Raw genomic sequence first — 24,198 nt, 5'->3', positions numbered from 1 at the left:
GGTATATACACACGATGGAATACTACGCGGCAGTAAGAAGGAACGATCTGGTGAAACATATGACAACATGGATGAACCTTGAAGACATAATGCTGAGCGAAATAAGCCAGGCACAAAAAGAGAAATATTATATGCTACCACTAATGTGAACTTTGAAAAATGTAAAACAAATGGTTTATAATGTAGAATGTAGGGGAACTAGCAGTAGAGAGCAATTAAGGAAGGGGAACAATAATCCAGGAAGAACAGATAAGCTATTTAACGTTCTGGGGATGCCCAGAAATGACTATGGTCTGTTAATTTCTGATGGTTGTAGTAGGAACAAGTTCACTGAAATGTTGCTATATTATGTAACTTTCTTGGGGTAAAGTAGGAACATGTTGGAAGTTAAGCAGTTATCTTAGGTTAGTTGTCTTTTTCTTACTCCCTTGCTATGGTCTCTTTGAAATGCTCTTTTATTGTATGTTTGTTTTCTTTTTAACTTTTTTTTTCATACAGGTGATTTGAAAAAAGAAGGGAAAGTTAAAAAAAAAAAAAAAAAAAAAAAAAAGACAAACAAGGGGAAAAAAAAAAAAAAAAAAAAGATGTAGTGCCCCCTTGAGGAGCCTGTGGAGAATGCAGGGGTATTCGCCTACCCCACCTCCATGGTTGCTAACATGACCACAGACATAGGGGACTGGTGGTTTGATGGGTTGAGCCCTCTACCATAAGTTTTACCCTTGGGAAGACGGTTGCTGCAAAGGAGAGGCTAGGCCTCCCTGTATTTGTGCCTAAGAGTCTCCTCCTGAATGCCTCTTTGTTGCTCAGATGTGGCCCTCTCTCTCTGGCTAAGCCAACTTGAAAGGTGAAATCACTGCCCTCCCCCCCTACGTGGGATCAGACACCCAGGGAAGTGAATCTCCCTGGCAACGTGGAATATGACTCCCAGGGAGGAATGTAGACCTGGCACCGTGGGACGGAGAACATCTTCTTGACCAAAAGGGGGATGTGAAAGGAAATGAAATAAGCTTCAGTGGCAGAGAGATTCCAAAAGGAGCCGAGAGGTCACTCTGGTGGGCACTCTTATGCACACTTTAGACAACCCTTTTTAGGTTCTAAAGAATTGGGGTAGCTGGTGGTGGATACCTGAAACTATCAACTACAACCCAGAACCCATGAATCTCGAAGACAGTTGTATAAAAATGTAGCTTATGAGGGGTGACAATGGATTGGGAAAGCCATAAGGACCAAACACCACTTTGTCTAGTTTATGGATGGATGTGTAGAAAAGTAGGGGAAGGAAACAAACAGACAAAGGTACCCAGTGTTCTTTTTTACTTCAATTGCTCTTTTTCACTCTTATTATTCTTGTTATTTTTGTGTGTGTGCTAATGAAGGTGTCAGGGATTGATTTAGGTGATGAATGTACACACTATATGTAATGGTACTGTAAACAATCGAAAGTACAATTTGTTTGTATGACTGCGTGGTATGTGAATATATCTCAATAAAATGATGATTAAAAAAAAAAAAAAAAAAAAAAAGTAAGATACAATTAGGAGTTTTCCATGTACAGGGGAGAATCTCTTTTAAAGTTGCACAATATGGTAGGCTTCCCCTATTGTTCCCTTTAATCTATCTCTGTTGTCTTTACTAGAGAGAGAGAGAAAGAGAGACCAGGAAACTGCAGGGTTCACAGGACGTCAGTGCCCTGGTACTTACTAACCCCTTTGCCCAAAATACCTTCCACTCCACACTGCTACTTCAGAATCCTGCCCCTGTAGCAAAGCTCTGCTTGATGTCCCCTTTTCATGAAACTTTCCCTGGTTCCCCCCATTCCAAAGAGATTTACCTCTCATCTGCACTCCCTTAGCTCGATGTTGCTCTGTACCTCCCAATGTACAATTCCACTCTCCGCTTTGCGTTACAGTTATTTGTATGCATGTCTTTTCTTCCAGCTACCATTTTTTAGAGTAGGGGTCTACGTGTTTTCATCTTAAACAATGTGTAGCACATGGCAGGTGCGAAGTAATTCTTTGTAGAATAAATAATCAATTGTCCCCTTGTTAGTTCAGCCTGTTTTAATGGTAGTTCATATGACATCTATTTTGTTTGGCATATTTATTTTCTGAAAATTAGCTGACCTCTGCTATTTCCCTTATAACAATGTTTTAATGCTTTGAAATCTGAGGTCCCAGGAAGAAAACAGATGCCAATATTTTTAATGATGCATTTTCTTTAATTAAGTGAACAACTCTAATGACTTTGTAAAATGCAAAAAGATTGGTTCTATTAATAAATAGATAGTTGGCACTTTCTGCAGGCACATTGCCTTTCCCATACCCCTTTTTGAATGTGAGTGTGGCACTGTTTCTTCCATACGAAGTGACAAAGTGAACACAGTTTAGCATCCTGTTTCTAGATGCTACCCACCTCTCTGAAGTCCAAATTAGAAATGTTAAAAACCCAAAATGGAAGTACACTGAATTTTAGAATTTATCATTAAGAAAACTTTTACATTTTTGTTTTCAAAGCAATGTCCTACCTCATTGTTTTTGTTTTTTGTTTGTTTGTTTTTTGTTTTTTAGTTTTGGACCAGTGGCATCCTAAGGGATGTGGAAGATTTGGGAAAGTAAAAGGCTGTACTAACAAAAATGGAGATTAATGGAAGAAAAAAATCCAGGATGTCATTTCCTGGCAAAGCCATTCCTTTATAAGTGGGTAGTCTGATAGCTACCGGAGTGGCTTCTGAAAGCCTGAAATAAAAACCTAGAAACCTATGTGGCAGCCAGTATGGTGGCAACTTTTAATTCTGACAGTTCTTAGCCAGAGGTTTCTTTGGTCACTGCCATTTGGGGCCACAGAAGCACTTTTGAAGGGGAAGTAGAAAGCAAAGGGAAGTAGAAAGTAAGCCATTAGTGCTAGACATGCATGTGTCTGTGATTAGAGCTTGGCTTAGAAGTGATGCAGGAGTCAGTGTTGATCGGGCTTGATTGTGTTGTCTAGTTCATGGGTTTTTTTTGGCCCTTATCCTTATTTATTACACTTTCCAGTTAAGGATATTGCTAGCTAATGAAGTCAGGTTAATCTTGTTGCTATTTAACTTGTCTCAGTTTCACTTGAAGGTTTGCCCAGCATTTAGAAGCTGTTGACGCTCCCTCAGATACAGTGCTGAGAATAGCAAAGTGTCACTAACAAGAATAGCACCAGGGAATTGGAAGGATGCCAAATATGAGTGAGTGGTTCTTGCCACTCTGACTTCACAATCTTCTGTTTCATTGTTCTCAAACAGCAGTAGTGGAAGCTAAGAACCCTGGTTGCACTTCTCTCCATGGACCAGAACTCAAAAGGAAAGTGGGTTATCGCTATGGAGAGTTGTTTCCATCTCAGCATCTAGAGAGCTGTCACTGAACTGGATCTTTATCTCAAGTGCTAATTGATGTTGTTAACTTTCTGCAATAATGCCAGTTATTAGTAGTGAGGAAATGACACTCTGCTTCTCTTGTGCTAGATTTTATTTCAAGAACCATGTTTCTCAAGCCAAGGGGTTACAAAGTAACTCTGTACTCTTTATTGTCCTTGGAATGTTGAGTTTTTAGGAAGTCTCCTGATAATCTTGTAGAAGTCATTAAAAATCTAAAAAGTAAGAATTTCTTAGCTACTCACCAAAAGGACCAGGCCTAATGTATTATGCTAATATATTTCCCATAAAATTAAGTAGATATTTTGTACCCAAGGAAACTTCTGTGGCATTAAGATATACTCATTCGCTGAGTCATTAAAAGAAATGTGCTTTGTTTGTGTGTAATTTTCACTTCTAATAAAAATACAGTGTTAACCAAGTGTGGGTATATAACTAAATAGGGATACTTACGTAAGCCTTTCAGATCAACTAAATGACTTTTATATTTATCTGTGTTTGACTTTTGAGAAGTTATTTAATTTTCCTATGCCCAGTTTCCCATTTGTAAAATGCTGAGTAATAATGGCACTTACCTCATAGGTATTATGAGCATTAAAATTAGCTAATACACATAAAGCATTTAGAACCATATCTGGAACAGTTGTCAATATTAGTTATTATTATTATTTCACATTATCATTTTCACATTTTTATTTGTAAATTTTCTTAATTTATATTCATCCAACTGTATTTACTGGGTTTAACCATTCTGGTTTGGTAATAAACAAAGGACTTAAAACTCATGTTAGACTTTTCTTCTTCCTTGAGATTGTTTTGTTTTGTTTTTCCAACTTGATAATTAGAGAACATCATGAGAAATCCTTGAAGGAACCAAGTAAGAATCTTGATAAGTCAATGATAACCTAAATACATATTTATGAAAAGATGTTCGTGGGAGTGTATATGGAAACTCTGTGTTTTCTGCATGATTTTTTGTACACCTACAGTTTCTCTAATAAAGGATATTCAGGAAGTTAGGGACTACATACAGTCAGTACAAGGCTATAGATCTTGGGTGAATGGGGTATTTATAAACTAGAAAAATCACTGATAAATCTTTAGTTATAATATAGAAAACCTGTCCCTAGATCACACAACTACCAAGACAATATATTGTTTTCCAAACTGCTGCCCACCCCACAAGAAATAACCCTGCCGAGTTGGGAAACACGGAGAAACAGAATGTGGTGTGTAGCTATCATCAAGTCCCAGCTCAGATGGGAGGGCGAATGCATGGGTATGATGTTTAACTCACTGCATGAACGTTGAGATTTGTGGTTACATCAGGTGTAATGTTTGGCATAAATAACTTCATGACCATCATTTAGGAGCTCAGGAGAAAGTGGTTATATCCCCATCAAGATTTGGAAGTGATGCTAGATTTTGAAGCAGTGCTCACCATCACCAGTTCTGCTGGAACAAGTATGGATGGCTCTCTGTAGATAGCAAAGCAGCATGTACCTAGTGAGCAGAGTGGAACTTGAATGTGGGGAAATCAGAAGAAACACTCCAACAACATGCTAAAGTCAGCTTAGTCTAATTGTTGGAAGTATACTTGGAATCTAGTAGTCCAAACCGAAATGGATCCATTTGAGCAAAGAGCAGAAGCAAGACTAGGTGATAATGACCAAGGCTTCAAAAAAACCCATGATATCATTATAAATTAAAACTTTTAAAGATTATATTCTTACTCTTCACTCATAATTTTATCACAAGAATCATTTGTTTTCCCTGCTGCTTTCCTGTCTGTCTCATCTCTTCTCTTTTATTTTCAGTCAACAAACATATAATAAATGTTGTGGAAATATTCTCCATTTGGAATTTGTATCATCCTACTCCTGCTTGAGAATCTCATTTCAGTGGAATCCTACTCCACAGAATAACACATCTAGGTTCCTTGGCCTTATATTAAAGATGTTTTGCCACAAGACCCGTATAAGCGCCTCTCCAGCCATACCCCTCACTCACCAACACTCCAACCCCCAATCATTTCCTTAGGCCTGCTTCTCTCGCCAGAAATGTGCTTTCTTCTACCAATTCATATTTATCCTTTTCTTCTCACCTCACATCAAAAGTTACCAGTTTTAGGAAGTTTCATTAATACAATTCCCCTCTGGTTGCTTTTTACTGTTCTGTATCTCCCATGACATGTATGTTTTGCTGTGTTAGCTCGCCCTTGCAGATGTATGGCTCTGTATTAAACTTGTCACTTTATGTTTGTGGGAAGCCACAGTGGCTCTAAGGACAGAAAGCTCATTCTGTCCACTGTTTTTCTTACACACACGTATGTACGTACACTCATACATACACACACATACATATACTGCCTCTATTCTCCTTGCTGAGGAAAAGCAATGAAAAAGTATAATTTCCAAACACACACAGATATATGAAGAAAACTGATGTAAAAAATGTATTATTACTTTAGAAATCCTCTAACAACTTGTTTTATATAAAAGGCTAGTCATCCATTTCACCTTTACAACTAAGCTAATATACCATATAATATGTTTTGTTTTGTTTTACCAAATGTATATTTAGTAGGACATATTCAAAATTAAATTGAAGTGACTATACTTAGATTCTTTTGTTAATATGTAGGTTAGGACTAGATGTCAAAAAGATAAAAAGCCTTGTTCTATCAGAGGGGGATTTCCAGATGTCATTAAATTGACTAAATGCTTTCTCAAATTTACTGTAATTTTTTTGTCTTTGGAGATTTTCAATAGTTTTCTGTATCTTTTTTCTTCCTTTTGATCTAGTATTGAGGCCACAGTTTCACCTCTACTTTTTGCATATGTGAATTTAGTGCTAATTGCTTTGGCTTCAGAGTCACATCTAAGATCAGAAAGAAGGATTGTCCCTACATGCTTTGTGCCTTATATTATCTATTCTTGGAACTGGAATCATCAAAAAAATCATATGAGGGGCATACAGATGACTCCAAAATGTAGTGCTATTTCCTCATACTAACATCTATTAACTTGTTGCTTTATCAGTTCAGTTGGTTTCAGAGTAGAGCCCAAAAGAAAGTAGATGCAAGACAGACAGGTTTTTAGCTGAAAGAAACAAAATGAAATGGTTGTGGAAGGTAATTCCCTGATAGAACATTCAAGAAGCTTGCTGCCAGCCAGTCTAAGGCCCTTCAAGACCAAACATTTGAGAAGTCATCCAGTGGGGCAGTGGTGGGAGGACACTGATGACAAAACAAAGTTCACCTTCTACGCAAGTTTGCCTTAGCCTCATTGTCCTCTCGTGTAACATCTGATTTCTTAAATATGCGGGTGCTTTGTGTTGTTTGGAAGGGTTTTAATGCTAAAACCTCCTAGATACTGGTCTGCCACTTGATTAAATGCCAAAAATGAGTGCTGAGTTGTAAATGTCTGTGGTGGCTATGATTGAATGTGTTTTTTTTCCTGCATGATCATCCATTGTGGTGCTTGTAAGTAGTGAAGAATGAGCCTGATTTGTTCTCCTTTGTAGAGCCAGGCCGAGGCCCACTACAAAGGAAGTAAACATGCCAAGAAGGTCAAAGCACTAGAGGCAACGAAAAATAAGCCAAAAATGGTTTCTTCCAAGGACAGCGCAAAGGCTAATCCCAGCTGCGCCATCACTCCAATCACAGGCAACAGCTCTGACAAATCAGGTCAATGACACTTTTTGTTCTTTACATTTGTTGTGTTCCTCCTTTCCCCCTGCCCTGACTGCATTCTCCCCACTCATTGTTGGCATGTTATGCTCAATGATTTAGTTTTGTAATATTAATGCTTCCTTCACAGAAAGGATTATGTGTTTGCATGGTCTCTAAGCATTTGATATGTTACCATTTTGTGGTGATAAATATATATATTTAAGTATATATGCATTAATGCATGTAAATATATTACATAAGTAAATATGCATGACAATAATTAGAGGCTACTTGATCACAATGTGTTTAAACAAAAATAAGGAAATGGGTCTAAAATACTGAATGAATTATTACTCCTTTCTATTCCTTTTATGTTTGGTTTTTACTAGAGACTTTTTCAGTGAAGGATTCTTAAACTTGTTTGCTAGTAGACATTATTATATTTTCTCACCCCAGTAAAGGAGGGAGAAGGGTAGGGGTGGGGACAAAAGGGTAGAGTTTCTGAGAGAATAGCATTACTGAATGAATCTGGTGGTATTTTCAGTAATAAAAGATTTTTATTTTTTAAAGACCGTTTTGAAGTTCTCCTCAGAGTTACAAACGAACTGAAGCATTTTGAGGCAACCATTTACAAAATCATAAATTGACTAACAAGAACTTTATATAATTGAAAATAGGCTACTTGTGGAAGTGCTTCTTAAAAAGAGACTATATTTCATAGTCCCTGTGAGTCAGCAATATCTTTAAGTAAGTTCAAACTGAATGAATCGGTGAAAAGGGAAAAAATTTCATTTTTCTAGCATGGATTCCATGAAATTGGATATTTAATAGGTTTTCACCTTCTCACATCTGCCCTCAGGGCCCATGATGGATATGCCATCTTCTTTTGGTGGTTAATTTTGAGGAATAGAGTTTGTTAAAGGATTATTAAAGGACTATGTCTCTTTCACTTATGTTTGAGTCACTCTTTAGGGACACTTTGTTGTTGGGAAAAACACAAATGACACATACTGCTGATTCTCTTCTGCTCTCCAAATCATTGTAGAATTTAAAGAGGAGGACTTAAAAATGCTTTCCCATGACTGTCCAGGGCCTTTGGAGAAGAACAAATCCATTACTGTAAAAGGAAGGTTCAGGAAAGCCTGTCAGACAAAGGGACAATGAAGGAAGTGCACCATTATTGATTAAGTCTCATAGATGCTGGTTCCAAGAGCTCTGGGACCTAGAAGGAGTGAGATAGCCCAAATTTGGTTCAAAACAAAACAAACCAAACAAAAAATGACTTTTTGTTCTTTGTGTGTTAAAATCACCAACTCATGTTTCCAATGAATTTGTATTAATAATAAATACTAGATTATTATATAGCACTTCTCACCTTCTAAAGAACAAAGCCTTTTTAAACAGGTTATCCAATTAATTTTCAACTCACCTCTGTCAGATATTAGGATCAAATATTGTCTCTGCTTTACAAAAGAGCAAACTGAGATGTGGTACACATTGCAGAAGTTAATTCCTGAAGGTTATCCAGTGTTAGGAGGAGCAGACTCAGTCATTTCCTAACTTCCTGCCTGGTTTCATTTTCTGCCCAATATGTTGCCTCTATGAAACAATACTCTGTCAAAGGTTTTATTACTTCAACTATGCTCTTTACCTCCATAAATAAAATGATAAAATAATGTAGTTTAGTGCCACTTCATCCTTTCAGTTTATTTTGTGACTTGAGCTAATAGCACAGTTGGTAGGTAGTCAGTGTTTCAACAGTGCTACTGAATGTGCTCAATGCTCCACTTAAAAATTATATTATTATATAGAAATTGGGTTTACTCTAGGGATAATAGTAAAGGTAGAGCAGAAAAGAGTTAAAATGGAAATACAAAAGAATCATTCAATAAAACAGAAGATAATTAAAGGGAGAAGGAAAGATGTGGGGAAAGAGTCAAGGAAGTAGAAGAAAAATCAAAAAGTAGGGGATAGAATCAAGACTAGAGCAAAGTATGGGAACAGAAAATCCAAATAAAGGGATTTGGGTCACAATCACAGCCTGCCTTATGCTACAAGGTGCCCAATAAGCTTCAACTGAAATTGAGTTTAATCAACAAGGTTTTATTCTGATGCTGAAATGCTAGTGGATGTTCTGTGAAATGAAGGGACTTTCTAAGCAATTGTTTCTGCTTTGGAAGCAATAGGAACACACCAGGGTCAAGCAGAGCAATAGTATAAACAAAGAGCAAGAACTAAGATCTATATCTAAGAACCTGTTATTCTTAGATATTTGAGTGAAAATTGAATGTTATTTAATTGATGTCTCAGGTGCCATTTTTCAAATATCTAGGTATTCACAAACCCATAGGATTGGCTGATTCAATTTCCCTTCTCTCCTGTTTTACCATAATGAGCTTAGCAACAGATTGTTGTTCACTGAGGGAAACACTGTGGGAGAAGAAATAACCATGTGTTAAGATTAGAAGCTTCTGGAAGAGCAACATCCCTGGATTCACTGCACATCAGTCAAGGAGAGGTGTGATTTCAGAGTATCTGACAAAGATCTTGAGACCCACAGACGGCCTCTCTCTCCTCTATAAGAGCACAAATTATTTATTCTAAGAAGTGACCTAACAATCTCCCAAAAACTAGAGAAGTCTTTTTTACCTGCTATTTTAGTACTTGGGACAACCATTTCTCTCTTTTATGTTACATTTGGAGACATAATTTGGCACATGTTAGCATCTGGATCTGTGCAATACAAGATTTGTTACAGCAGATTCTATCATAAATAAAAATATCAGAGTATCGTGGTGAGCTTTTTTGTTCCCCCTTCAGTTGGTAAACAAAATGAGTTGAAACTGAAAGTGCGGAAATTGCATTTATTATAAGAAGCTCTAGCTACACTTGTGAAAAAAATTTAAATATGTTTCATTAAAGGCCTTTAAGTAAGACTAGCTGCCCTGTTCACTTCTTAGGAGTTGAGGTGGAGTTAAATGTAAAATCCAAAGAAATGGCTTCATGGTCTCCTAGGATCTGTCCCAACTCTTTAATGATGCATCAGTGGGAGTTCAAAACATGGTAGTAGGGAGGACAAATGTGCTTTGGGAGAATTGGGGTCAAAACACAGCAAGCTTTAGGCAGCTTCAGGAAGACAGCTAGAACATATTGGCCAGATACTCTACCAGAATTTCTCCCTGGAGTTCAAGTGTCATAATGCCATACAACAACATACTTTCCTGTTATAATATGTCCCATACATCAGATTGAAGGGTCTTTGTGATAGCATTTAACAAGTTGTAACAGGTTCAAAAAATACACAGCCTTCAAAGAACCTTATTTTCTTGAAAATAAAATATTGTGATAGTCAACATAATGGACCATATGTCTAGGCTTTAGCACTGGATGTTTTTAAAAATAAATTAGATATCATAATGGAGGTAACATATTTCTAGTTCAAATTATATAGAGCTATTTTGAGCTAAACAGCCTGTAATCAGTTGCTGTCTAAACAGATGAAACTCAGATGGAATGATTCAAAATGCTATAGATATATTTATAAATGCAATTAATAGCAGAGATGATGGTACTAGCCTGTTCTGCTTGAGATATAACAAAAGGAGCGCTTCAAATACATTCAGATTATAAATTCAGTCCCATATTTTCATATAAACTCACAACAACCCTGTGAGATAAGTAGGGCTGGAATTAGCATCCACTTTTTATTCATTCATGCAACAAACTTGATATCCACTCATTTACTCAACAAATATTTATTGTCTATACTAAATGATGTGGTAAATCCACATATTTGCCAAATACTGGGCTGCAACAAAGAACAGAAAGACATTTTCTTGTCTTCAAAAAGCTTCCAACCTAGGGGTGTTTTTTTGCTGTGTTGACTATTAGGGATACAAAGAGCAATAATACATAGTTGCTACCTTCAAGCTGCTCCCAAAAATATGGTAACCATGAAGAGCCTGAGTCTTGGAAAGGTTAAGTGTATTACTTAACGCAACTCAAATACTAGTAAAGTCAGGACAGGAAACTCAGGGCTTCTTATTCCATGTTCATGCCATTATTCCCATTACTTCTTAAGTCCTCAGACTTCAAGGAATAAATGCAAATATCTCAAAGGGCAAGGTCAGAAGCCACTGAGCCACTTTTTTAGAATTAGTAAGTAGGACCATATATTTTTTAAATTGTTGACTATTAATATTTTTTTTGGTAGGAGCTTTGGCAGTGAAATAAAGGGCCCTTAAGGCTTTGTTTTATTGATAACCCTTCGTTGCTGTGAAGTATGTTGTCTATAACAGTTAACTGTAATAGAAAAAAACTTTAGAAGTTATAGATCTTTTTAAAGGCATATTTGAATGAAAATACTCCTTTTGGGTAAATGGCTAGTGTGCTGGTTTGGATGTATTATGTTCCCCAAAACACCATTATCTTTGATGCAGTCTTGTGTGGGCAGGAAACCTATTGGTGTTGATTGGGTTGGAGACTTTTGATTGGATGTTTCCATGGAGATGTGATCACTCAACTGTGGGCAAGATCTTTCATTGGATAATTTCCATGAAGGTGTGGCCCTGCCCATTCAGTATGGGCCTTGATTAGTTTACTGGAGCACTGTGTAAGCTCAGACAGAAGGAGGAAGCTTGCTGCAGCTAAGAGGGACACTGAAGAATGCACAGAAGCTGAGAAAGTAGCTGCTGACGAGAGACAGTTTGAAGACGGCCGTTGAAAGCAGACACTTGCTCCAGAGAAGCTAAGAGAGGACAAACACCCTAAGAGCAGCTGAGAGTGACATTTTTGAGGAGCTGAAGCCTAGGGAGGAGTGTCCTGGGAGAAAGCCATTTTGAAACCAGAACTCTGGAGCAGATGCCAGCCACGTGCCTTCCCAGCTAACAGAGGTTTTCCAGACACCATTGTCAATCCTCCAGTGAAGGTACCCGATTGCTGATGTGATACCTTGGACACTTTATGGCCTTAAGACTATAACTGTGTAACCAAATAAACCCCCTTTTATAAGGGCCGATCCATCTCTGGTGTTTTGCATTCTGGCAGCATTAGCAAACTAGAACAGCAAGTAATAAATGTTCTCAAAGCTTGAGCCTGACAATTGTGTGCTTTACATGTCCAGAGCCCAACTGAGATAGAGGTTAATGCTGGGAAAGGGCATTGCCAATATGGCAGAAGCCTCAAACTGCCTCCCAAAGGGTTCAGCTGAGTTGTCAAGAACACTGTCAACATTTCAGTAGCATTTTGAATCATTCCGTCTAAAAGGTTTCCACTGAAGACAGGGAGATTGTTTCTTCAATCCTATACCCATGTGAAGACTGTGACATGAGAGTGTCAGACAAGACATAAGAAGGATGAAGAGAGGGTAAGATACCTCAAAGCAGTTCCTTTTAGTTCTTAGCATGCTATGCTTTTGCATGGCGGCAATTCCTCCTGTGTTAACCTAGAACAGTTATCAACCAATAGACAAGTATGATTTGCCTGGGAAGGCTGCCATTCATATTTTTATGGTTATCCTGTTGCCTTATAAACATGTATTTTCAATTTTATCAGAGTTTTCTGCCAAGGATACAAATGGAGACCCTCGCCTCGTTGTTTTTATGGGTCCCATTGTGTTTTGTAGTTTTTATGTGTTGTTACAAATGGGACCAAGTTTTCCAAATGACAGCTTCTCATTTCCACTGACTGCTGCTGGACTCCATCAGTTAGCCAGCAAGTTCTTCTTAACTGTCTCTTCCCCTCTTTCTGTCTCTAGCAACAGGACCTTGTGCTGTTGAGTAGAAGAAATGATAGTGTTCTGCTCTGGCAGCGCCTGTCATTTATAGACAAGTGTCATCGTAAATTCGGCATACATCTATTCAAATCCAGGAGGCCGAGATTTAGTATCCTTCCATAAAATAATAGATTAGCTATATTTATGACAAACATCTGAATCTGAAGTTCTGGGGTACATCATGTTGAACATAAAGGAGTCCCATCTGTCTAAAAAGAGCAGACCATTATACTAAGAGTCATATTTTCATTGAATGTGCATATATCATTAAGACTTTCAAAGTTAATTTAAAAACTGGAACTGCCTCCATCTTTGCCCATGCACCTTGAATTTGACAATAGCATCCTGACAGGAAAGACTGAAGATTCTCAGGCAGTTAAGTGTTTGTCATCCTCTGGAAACTAACTTGTGAAAGTTTTGAACATTTTATATTGTTTTTAAATAATGTTCAACATTTACTGTTAGTTTCTCAACTTCTAAAAGCTATTTCCCAGTGTGGCTCTGAGAAAAGTGAGCCAAAAGTGGAGAATGACTTATGAATTACTGAGGATCTGTTAACTTATGCTTTAGTGGGAATATGTCATAAACCACTCCAAGAAGCAAACACTCAAGATTTCTTCTTGTTAAGGTTTATGCCACCATTAAAAACTTTTCTCATCTTCAGACATATTTATTTTTCACTGGTATTCATCCTTTTTGATTACATTTATTTACAACATTTCTGCAATGAAAAGATATTAGAGTATAAAAGAACTTTGTATATACATTGAATAATTTTGTGAATGCACAACCATAAATGCCCTAGAGATTCTAACAGAAGTTATTACTTCCATTTTTATAACATTCCACTTATTTGCTTCAGGAAGAATTCTATTACAGTGACATAGTTTTCTGACATAGGTAGATGATCAAATAGAGCTTCGCAGTAAATATCTGTAGATTCAATGTGCGAGGCACTGCGCTAGGCACTTACTGGGATTCTGGACCTACTTCTCAGGAGGCTTACGTCTAGTGCCACACAATTCAAGTTAGCCTTTTATTATAAAGCTTTACTTAAATGTTTTTCATGGAAACATTTCTAAAGTATTTTCCTGTTTCATGACTTTCTGTTATGGACCCTGGGCATTGCGTTGTGTAGTAATGGACTGATGCTCTCATTTCCATAGACCAGCATCATCCAATAAAGCTTTCTGCAAAGACTGAAATTATCTGTAATTGGATTGTCCAATATGAGTGCCACTAGCCACACATAGCTCTTGGTCACCTGAAATGTGGCTAGTGGTCCTAAGGAAATGAACATTTAATTTTATTTAATTTTAATTAATTTAATTTTAAATAACCACACATGGCTAGTGGCTACCACATTGGACAGTGCATCTCTAGATTGTGGTACTTTTTTCCCTTTTGACTCACAAGACTCTAAAGAAGGCAATTAATTCTTTGAGTCTCTGTTTTCTCATTTGTAGTGGGAATGAAGACCTCCCTACATCACAGGAGTGTTGTAGGAATCAAATGCTCATGAAAGATCTTTGCAAAATATGTAGCATAATAGAAATGCCTGCTATTGATGTTCTTACAGATTTTATTTTATTTTATTGATCCTGCTTGGTGCCTTCTTTTAGCTGTCCTTTCTTGCTGCTATCAGTGAGAGGTAACAGCTGCCGCTTCTAGTGGTCAACTATCATAATCTCCCATTATACTGCACCTAATATACTATACTATAGAAAATCAGGTCCATACTTGTTAGACTTACATGCAAAAAATAATTTAAGTAGCAATATTAGTAATAATAAACATATAACTGAATTAGTATGTGCCCTATTCTGTGTGAAACATTTTCTGTACACTATCTTGTTTAATGATTCTAACAGTTCTCTAAGGGATACTGGAAACTGAGGACCTACAGAGGGGGAATAATGGTCTAGAGTCATTCAGCTAGAAAGTGGTCTCAAGGCTCAAGTCTCTCCTGGCAGTTCCTCAAATCCACCACCATGATATACTGCCTTTAAATGAAGGTTCATAAACTTTACTGCACATGCTTTTTGAAGGCTGTTTTAGATTATATTTCACTAGGTGACGCTTTTGAAAACTTCACACCCCAGAAAGGTGTGTTGTTTCTCTCCTCACCCTATCTTACAGTTAGGTTAATTAAGGAAAAAAGAATCAAGCTTTGAGTGACTTTGAATAAGGATGTAGTAACCAAAGTATGATTCCTGAGTATCACTTACCTTCTGTGCATCTGTAGCAGAGTAAAAGGAGCAAAAGTTTGGAGTCAGACAGGGTAGTTCCACCACTCACTGACACTGTAACCTCAGCCAGGTCACCCATGCTGAGCTTCTGTTCCCTCATCTGTCAAATGAGCATGCAATGCCTACTTCATAGGGTTATTGTCGGGATTAATGAGCTAATAGATACAAGATGCCTGACTCAGTGCCTGTCATATATGGACTCAATAAATGATATCCGTAAAAAGCAACCATTTGTTCAAAGAAATTTCAAGGCCCTCTTCTTATTTTGGCATTATGATCATTTCATGCCATGCTGGCACACAACAGTGACCTGTGCTTACATTCCTTTTTATGTGCTAATTTTATCATCTCATGGCAATTATTTGCACTTGTGTTTTCATTCCAGGACATTAGGCTTGATGAGCCTGACTCTCCCAGTGGGACATTTGAAGATGTGAAAGGACTTTCTTGGTCTTCTTCACATTATAATATTATAGAGGAAAAGTCTTTCTACTCGTCTTCCCACTGGTTAATATATCTCCTCTCTTATGTCCCCCGTGGCCCCTGTACCCCATCCTGCACACAGTAGTCACATAGTTAACATTAATTAAATGAATCGTATAATGTAGAATTGATGGAGAGCTCTGGTGCCCTTCCTAGAATGTGGACGGAGCAGAGAGAAGACACTGGTTAGTACTTTTTCCTTGAATTCAGTAAGATGGATGTCCCACCTGATGGAGTGACAGTCTTCTCTATGTATAGCTACAATTTTGAAAGAAGGACAACCTAACACATCTGTGTCTGCTGAGAAAGAAAATTGAATGTTACATGTTGAGAAGTCTGGAGCTTGGATTTGTTCCTAAAATCAAAGGGATGGGGTGAGGGTGTGGTCTGAATGGGAAACATGCCCCTGCCTGACAAAATCCTTGCTGGAATTTATGTCAGTAAATAAGGTTTCTTGCTGAAATTTCCCTTGTATATGATTTTTGGTATTTCTTAAATGTTCTTAATTACTTAGTCTCTAGAAAATGCATGATTTGCTTGCCTTCAAATAGAAAATGAAATAAATATTAGAATTTTCTTGACACAATAGAGATTATTTTATTTCTTGTTTTCAAATATTTGAACTTCTGTCTGTCTTATGATGATTTTTGCTGATTTAGCTAGTAAAATGACCATACATAAGTTAAAATAATTTGTCCTTCCTAGCACAATATCTTGTCCTCAGTTCTCTGTTAATAAATACAATAATTTTATTCAATGTGAAAATTAATTTATTCACAGGGTTTTGAGTTTAGGAAAAGCTATTTACTGTATTCTTTTCAACCAAAGTTTTGCCCAATCCTTTGATTAACCCATAAGACATAATGATTAATCACCAGGAGGAGTTTAAGTACTTTGGAAAATCATTAGCAGATGCTCAGTTTATATTACTTATGGCATTTTAAATTCCCTTTTGGAAAGCAACTTCATAGAATAAATCAAGAACCATAAAAATGTCCATTCTATTAGACCAGATAATTCCTCTTCCTGGAATTTGTAGCAAGGAAATAATCCTAAATTCAGAGCAAGAAAAATAAAACTTTATTCATGAAGATGCCCATTGTAGCATTATTTGTATTAATGAAAAATGGAATCAGGATCATCGGTAGTAGGGAAATCATTTCAATAAAGTACTTGTACCCAATAGACTATTATATAGCTTTAAAGTAAATAAAAGTAGCAACATGGAAAAAATGAACATATTAAACTAAGTTACAAAACATGGAATCAGAAGTTATAAAATGGTTTATTTATTTGTGTATTTGCTTATATTCATTGAAGCCCCACTGTGTACCCAGCATCTAGCTAGGCACTGGACATACGGCCATCAGTCAGACAGACTTGGGTCTTACATTCATGAGAATGTATTTTCTGGAAGAGTAAATATGGAACAAGTGATGACAAGCTTGACAAGTCTGGAAAGGAAAGGAAAGCCTAAGCAGAGGATTTAAGTGCTTGATGCCTAGAGGATGAGAAGAAGTAAGCCAGGTTAACAGGGGCCTTGGCTTGGGGTTAGAGGAGAAGAGGATTCTCATCAGAGGGGCTAGTACTTCAAAGAACTCATTCAAATAACCAAGGCAATGAAGAAACAGTTGGGTCAAGGAAGGGAAATCATGGGTAAGGACAGAAGTAAAGGCAGAATGAGATGATGGACATAATCACAGAGGTTCCTAACCTCTTTTTGTGCCATGGATTTCTTTGGCAGACTAGTCAAGCCTATGCATTAAAAAATACATAGTTTTACCAAATAAAAACCAATATATTGAAATAGAGCCATCATTTTAAATCATGATATAGCAATATAGCAATAATGCATTAAATAAGATCTAGCAGTGGGTCTAATGTCTACCATAATTTTGAAGTGGTAATGAGCATAAACAGTATCTTGAGCTTACTAGGATGACCATAACATATGATGAAAATATCTGATTTCTACAGGTGAAAAAGTTTCAGGTACTGCTAAGACTTCTGTAGTTTTTTGCCTTCATTCATAATTGAAGGACGTGCTAAATTGCGATTAGAGATATATAAAAATAAAGAGGCATGTTTTTGCCATCCAAGTCCATGGATCCTTGAATTCATGGGCCCGTTGGAAGTGCACAGACCCCAGGTTAGAAACTCCTGTTTAGTGTGATAGAATTATGGGTTTTTCCCCCACTATTCTCCATATGATATTTTTATAATAACTTCTCCCAATGACATAATGAGGTTTATATATCATGGGCACAGGTAGGATAGATAATAAACTCTTAGCCATTTGTTTTGTATTGCAGTTGTGAGGAGCACAATTTGCAGTGCAATGTCATATCTGCTTCTTGCTCAGTTTTCCTATGGTCACAATAATAATTCCCCCTGTAGCAATATTCCCAAAGGTTTAAGCATGGTAAAGAACCCCAGACAAGCCCCTATGTGGGCGCAGGCCTCTTAAACTAATATAACTTAAAAGGAGACTTTCTATCTTCAACATTCTCCTGCAACCTCTAAGTTTTAAATTTAAAGCTGACTCTGACAACTTAATAATGCAGCAGTTTGAATTTAGTTACAAATATAGATTTTAAATGTAAACACTTGATTGGCTTAGCAATAGGTTTTTAAAGGATTAGTAGCTTTCTTACGCCTGCGCAGTCTAGCCCGTCTCCTTAAGTCAAGCAATACCTAGTTAGGTCCATAAAGAAAGAGGGCCCACTACCTGTCTCCTGTAGTAGTGTGAGGCAATAAGCTTGTCTGCTGGAAGTAATACTGCCCTGACCAGATGAAGAAAGACTCAGTTTCCTCAAAAGCTCTCAGGCTGACCTTTCCATTGTCAGTATGGGCCTTATCCTGCCAGGAGTGTCAAAGCTAAACCTTCTGCGGACCTCTGCATCTAGAGAAGGAGGAGAATAAAAGGAGCAGGACTCAAATGTTTACTCATACTTTGTGAATCTGTGTTTCCTGTGTAAAGGGCCATTAATTTAGAAGAAAAAGAATCTGCTTCTCATTCCACCTAGAAAATTAGTTTTTAATCTTTTTCCTGGCTTTTGAGTCTCTACTGGACCATCTCCCTAGGGGACTTGATTTGAGTGACATGAGTTACTTATTCTATTTTCCATAATAAAGCTGCCCCGGAAATAACTGTTTCACATCTCTTTGTGACAAATCAGTAAAAGGGCAATTTTTCAACCTGAAGGAGTTGAAATATGATTTCTCTATTGTACAAATCTAATGGCTGGAAAACTACACAAAATAGGAGAAAGCTGTTCATTAGATTCAAACTCTAGCAAACAAGCCCTCTTTTGTACTCGCCTAGAAAAGCTGACAAGTTCACTAACATCAGTGCCAGTTCACCGATATGAAGTGAAGGCTGTCAGCTTTCAACTTGGAGATATTTGGAGATGCTGCTGTTTTGTCTGAGTATGAGACTGGCAGCTTCTGCTCCACAACAGAGTGGCACAAGGTATAACAGGTCAGTTGACATAGGTCACTCAGAGAAGGACAACAGCTGACATTTCACTGGACCATAAAACTGCCACATGGTGTATGTAGCCTAGTAGCTAGAATCCAGTTGTTACAGGCTTGTAAATGGAAAGAGTGGGAAGAGTCTCAGAATTGTAGTCTGGCAGAGAATTATTGGAAGATGTTAATACAGAGTGTAGGGCCTATTTTGAACTTAGAAAATTAGTTCACCTCACTTTCATGAGTCCTACCTTACTTAAAACAAATAAACTTTTTTTGTTTTTTAAGGTAAGTACATACAGAATCTGATTCAGTGACGAGTCACTTTAATTTATAGGCAATTTGTCCTTTCAGGATTAGTCTCAAGGTCAAGATATGAAAATTAGACATAAACATAGTTAATTAAGAACTAGCAAGCTTCACAGTATTCAACAAAACTTGAAGAGACAGGGTTTCTGGAATTTAGCTGAAGTCATGGTTACTTGGCATTGATGTGAAGGGCCCACTAGCATCACATTGGCCCACTATGTGATACTTACTGATCTGAACATTTTAAAAACTAGTTTTAATTTTCATGTCAGTCCTTGGCTATTTTGTGTTTCTGGGCTTGCCACTTAAGTACTCTTTGTCTCATTTTCCACACCTGCAAAATGGCAGAAGCCACATAGAGAACTCATTCAGTTTCCAAAAGTGGTCCTGCTATTCACCCTTAAGTGGGGCCATGAGATCAGATACTTTCCATCAGGAAACCCTGTGATTAATGAAGCGAATCAGCTAACTAGTAAGTATTGTGAGATAAACCAGTCCAGATTATACTATCCTGGGTAACCCTTGGGAGGAACTTGGAATTAGATCGAATCCAAATGAGGCATCTAGTTGGAAGAAGCCTACATAGGTGACTAAAGGGCTCTCAGTGTCTAGGTCAGTCTCGGGCTACCTGGTATAGAGGTTATGTGCCTTGGGGATTTTGGTTAGTCATGAGTGGTGCCATGACTGAGACAAAGCCTTCATAATGACCCCTTTAGTGATGGGGCATTTGTCACATAGAGGGGGGATTAAATTATGCCCAGGACATAGTACTAGGAATTTCTTAAAGAGAATTATTGTGTAAATACATCAATCATGTAATTGTTGATAACTCAGGTGAATGTAGTGTGATTGAATTTAATTTTAATTAATTTAGTTTGATATTGAATTTAATATTGACTGACGGTAAAAGAAATGGGTTGTTGGACTAGAAACCTCTTATGAATCTCTAAATAGAACACCTCTAGTTCCATGAGAAACTTTGCCAGAGAACAGGATACCAGTTTAGTTGCTAAGAAGACTGGCTTGCTTTGGGGTCCTTTGTTTTCACATTTACTTTAGTTTCTCTGGCAGTATCTATATGTACATTTGTATAGGATTCCTAATAAAGGAGTTAATGAAATTCACAGATTTGTTCATTTTGTCAAATGTCAAAGTTTTGGATCTGGCAGAAAGGAATCTGTGTGTTGTTATGACTGTATCCTAGAACACCTCAAGGAGATCCAGTCTTAAGAGAATTGGATCAACTTCAAGTGAATTAAAATATTTATTGCAAGTACATGCCCTTTGCCACAGTGATACAAATATTTTACCTAATCAGCAGCTGAAATGCATTTATCTTTTTGGTCTATGTGTATTTATTTCTACTAGTTATGATTCAGCTATTAGTAGTGAATTTTTCTTTTATTTCTACTTGTGAGGCTAGAAAGCACTTCTTCAATCATACATTCTTTACTTCAGCAAACATATTGCCCACCTGCATTTTTCTGGACATAAAGATGAATTAAAACATTGTTCCAAAGTTCAAGAATTTCTCTATCCTGGTAATAATTTTTGAGTGCAATAAATAATTATAATTAATTTAAGACCACAACATAATTATGTGCAGAGAATTATGACAGCAGAGAAATACGAGGGGAAGGAGGGAGAAGATGGACTCAGAGACTAGAAGTAGCAGGATCGGTCAAGAAGCTTTATGGTATTACAGAGAAAATAAATCGAGGCCTTGAACTGAGGCAGTGGCACATAGTAGATGCTGAATAAATGTCTGCTGCTTGAAAGAGTAAACAAAGCTGGTAGTAAATATATTTAGACGTTAACATCAATAGACTTTGGTCTTTGATTGAATGGAGAAGATGAGAGGGAAGAATTCAAGGAGTCTTTGCTGACAGATTTAACATACCTGGTAATGTCATTAATTGAGCTGGGGTCTACTTGGAAGAGTCCCTAGGTGGAGCAGATCATCCATATGGAATTAAGCAGGTTAAGTTTGAAATACCCATGAGACATGTAGAAATAGTTGACCTATTGACTATTGGGAAAAAGGGGCCTTAAACCCGTGAAGAAAGTAGAGATTTTACCTGTGAATTTAGGAATGTGTCAGTGTGGTAGAGGAAACTATTGGAGTGAATTCGATTATGTAAGGTCTAAGGAGAGGACAAGGGTGTGGACTTGTGGAATGCCATCATTTAGGGGAAGGCAGAAGGATAGGGGCTGATGAATGAGACCTAGAATGAGCTGTGCAGATGGAAGAAATATATAGGGACATTGGAGGTGAACTCACCCAGCTAATAAGAGGTTTTGAATATGGGTATAGAACTTAAGAAGAGGAATGAAGCTTCCATGGGGGAGCTGGCTGAGTATATTCCCTTTTCATAATCACTATTTTCCCATTTGTTTGATTTGTGGAAACCTCTTCTAGAGGTATATAACTTTCTACTATATATGTTCCTAATTTAAGCAAATCTAATCTGTAAGATTACGGAAATATAAATAATTCTTGTGTGATTATCGCATTGCCCAGAAAGCTCTGCTTTCAAAATAAAGTATTTAAATAGTACATTCAAAATATTTCTCAATTTTCCAAGATCTTTTTCACATGACGTTTCAGGAAAACATTTAATAAATAAAGTGAGGCAAACTAAATGTTGTATCTGATCATTATCTGCAATATTGGCCTTCTCTCTTTGCTCCATTGGACAGGTACAGTCCTCTTATACTACAAATGAATAACCCTTTCTTTGTACATCCAATTATGTAGTGAAGATACTCTAGCATCTAGAGATCTCTTATTACATTTTGTTTAGCAAAGAACCCCAAGGTTCCAAATTGGCTTGTCAACCTTGCAGCTCGTGTGCTTTTTTTTTTGTAAATCCATTAAGTCTCTTAATGGAATTCTACTTTAAACTAAAATATCTCTTATCAGTTGGTGGTTTCTATCACTTGTGCTGTGACAAATGTGCAGATAAGGAGGAGACAAATGAGGTAAAAACATAGGAAGTCTTCCTCAGCACAACAGTTTACATACATACAGGTTTGCAGTGTTTGTCTGGTGCAGAGTCCATGGGCTTTTCAGCTTCATTTCTCACAAGAAAGCACAACTGGTTAGGAAGTAGGTACTCTGACTTACACCCATTAATTTCTCAATATTCAGAAAGTGGGAAGAGAGAGAGTGATTTCAGAATTCCTCATCAAAGTGAACTAACTTAGTATAATGAATGTTAAGCAATCATATAGGCATTGCTTTGTTTCTTAGAATAATAGATATTGGACAAGGTGCTTATGAATACAGGAAAGGATATGAGCAGCGATTCTTTCGTTGCATGCCTCTGCTGCCTATTTCTTTTTAGTGCAATTGTTAACTATAAATGGGAAAAATTATTTGTAAAAGTTGACCAGCAGTATCCTTCAGTGACCTCAAAAAGTGCAAAGTATGATCCTATTGAAATTGTGGCCTTGGTTTCCCGAGCAGTTTTATCACGTTTTGGGGCTCCTTTGCTATTCTGAAAGGTTTGTCTTAGAAAGACGTTAGTAAGAATAAATAAGCAAGGCACTTGGTTTTTCACTGTTTTTGACAAATGGTAAATGACTACACAATAAGCAGCCGGAGGCCCGATTGCATTATCATTGAAAACGAAATGTACACCATTAAAACACTATCCGAAATTTTAGTCCTTTAAAATCATACTGAAGAAAATTAATATGCAAATTGGTGAATAACACTGTGCCCCAAAAAGTTAAATATTAAAACCATTGCTTTAGGGCATGGGATGAGAGCTAGGATTGGCCATTTGTAGTGCTTTGTTTATAAAGACTGGTCCATATTTTTTTTTTTGCAGTTCCCAGTGATAAATGGCATGCACTTACAAATCCACAGCCCTGGAGCATGGTACAGAACCCATGACCTTGGCCTCATTAGCATTATGTTTGAGTCGCCTGACCTTATGCCCAGGCCGATAAACTTTTCCTAGTGACTTCCATCTGAATTCCTTGCCTCACCTTAACAATCTTCTTGATTCTTATAGCCTAATGAAAAGAGTAGTATTTTGCACTTGTAAGGATTTAAGGGACAAATCACTTAAGTCACTTGTTTGAGGTTAATCAGTCAGAGATGGAACTAGGAATAGCCAAGTTTTCCTGGCTTGAGAGAAGAGACCAGGAAGTTTTGTTAGCATCTTAACTACTTGCCAAAAATTGTAATTTATTTAATTACAAGATGCAGTTAACTTTTGATGTTCCCTGTGAATACAGAAATACCTGGGAGAATAAAACAGTTTTCCTCTTTTAGTAGCACCTTCCTTTCACCTTTGGACAACCTAGGATCCTGTTATACAGGTTCAGTTATTTTATCATGAGCTGGAAGTTTTGCAGAGTGCTGTTTCTTCACCCTACAGTGGTTATTCAAGGATACCTAAGGGCTGGGAAAGATGTGAACAGAACAGAATTAGGTGCTGCCTCTAATTTTATTTCCCTTAACTTTCACTCTAAGGTTGGTTGCCAGTATGTAACTATGTTTTCCTGTTTATCCACTTACTAGATGCCATTATAAATGTTATATAAAATTCTTACTTAAATATATAGTCTACATATTAAATACAAAATATTTCAAAAAATAGAGAAAAATACAAAGGAGAAATGTTATCTCTAATCTCAGTAAGTGGCACCGCTATTCACCAAGTGCTCACTCCAGGACCATAGTAGTCGCCTTGATTCCTGTTTTTTCTGATAGTCTGCATCAAATCAATGGTTAAGTCTAGTAGGTTCCACCTACAAATAAGTCGTGAAACTACTGCTTAGTACTCTACTATTGTCACCCTGGCCCAGGCAACCATCATGTCTCCCC

The 24,198-nt window shown here is 37.2% G+C and overlaps 1 protein-coding gene across 4 annotated transcripts in view; it reads left to right on the top strand.

Annotated features, from left to right (window-relative positions):
- Nucleotides 1-24,198, top strand: part of ZNF385B (zinc finger protein 385B) — a 449,758-nt gene that overhangs the window by 411,287 nt on the left and 14,273 nt on the right. For all 4 annotated transcript variants that reach the window (XM_037849744.1, XM_037849745.1, XM_037849747.1 and 1 more), the window contains one exon: nt 6,926-7,088. In XM_037849744.1, coding sequence (XP_037705672.1) covers nt 6,926-7,088 — 163 coding nt within the window. The remainder of the gene's footprint in view (nt 1-6,925; nt 7,089-24,198) is intronic.

Source organism: Choloepus didactylus, chromosome 9 (assembly GCF_015220235.1).
Source record: "Choloepus didactylus isolate mChoDid1 chromosome 9, mChoDid1.pri, whole genome shotgun sequence".
Classification (NCBI taxonomy): Eukaryota; Metazoa; Chordata; class Mammalia; order Pilosa; family Megalonychidae; genus Choloepus; species Choloepus didactylus.
This window is presented reverse-complemented; position numbering and strand designations above follow the sequence as displayed.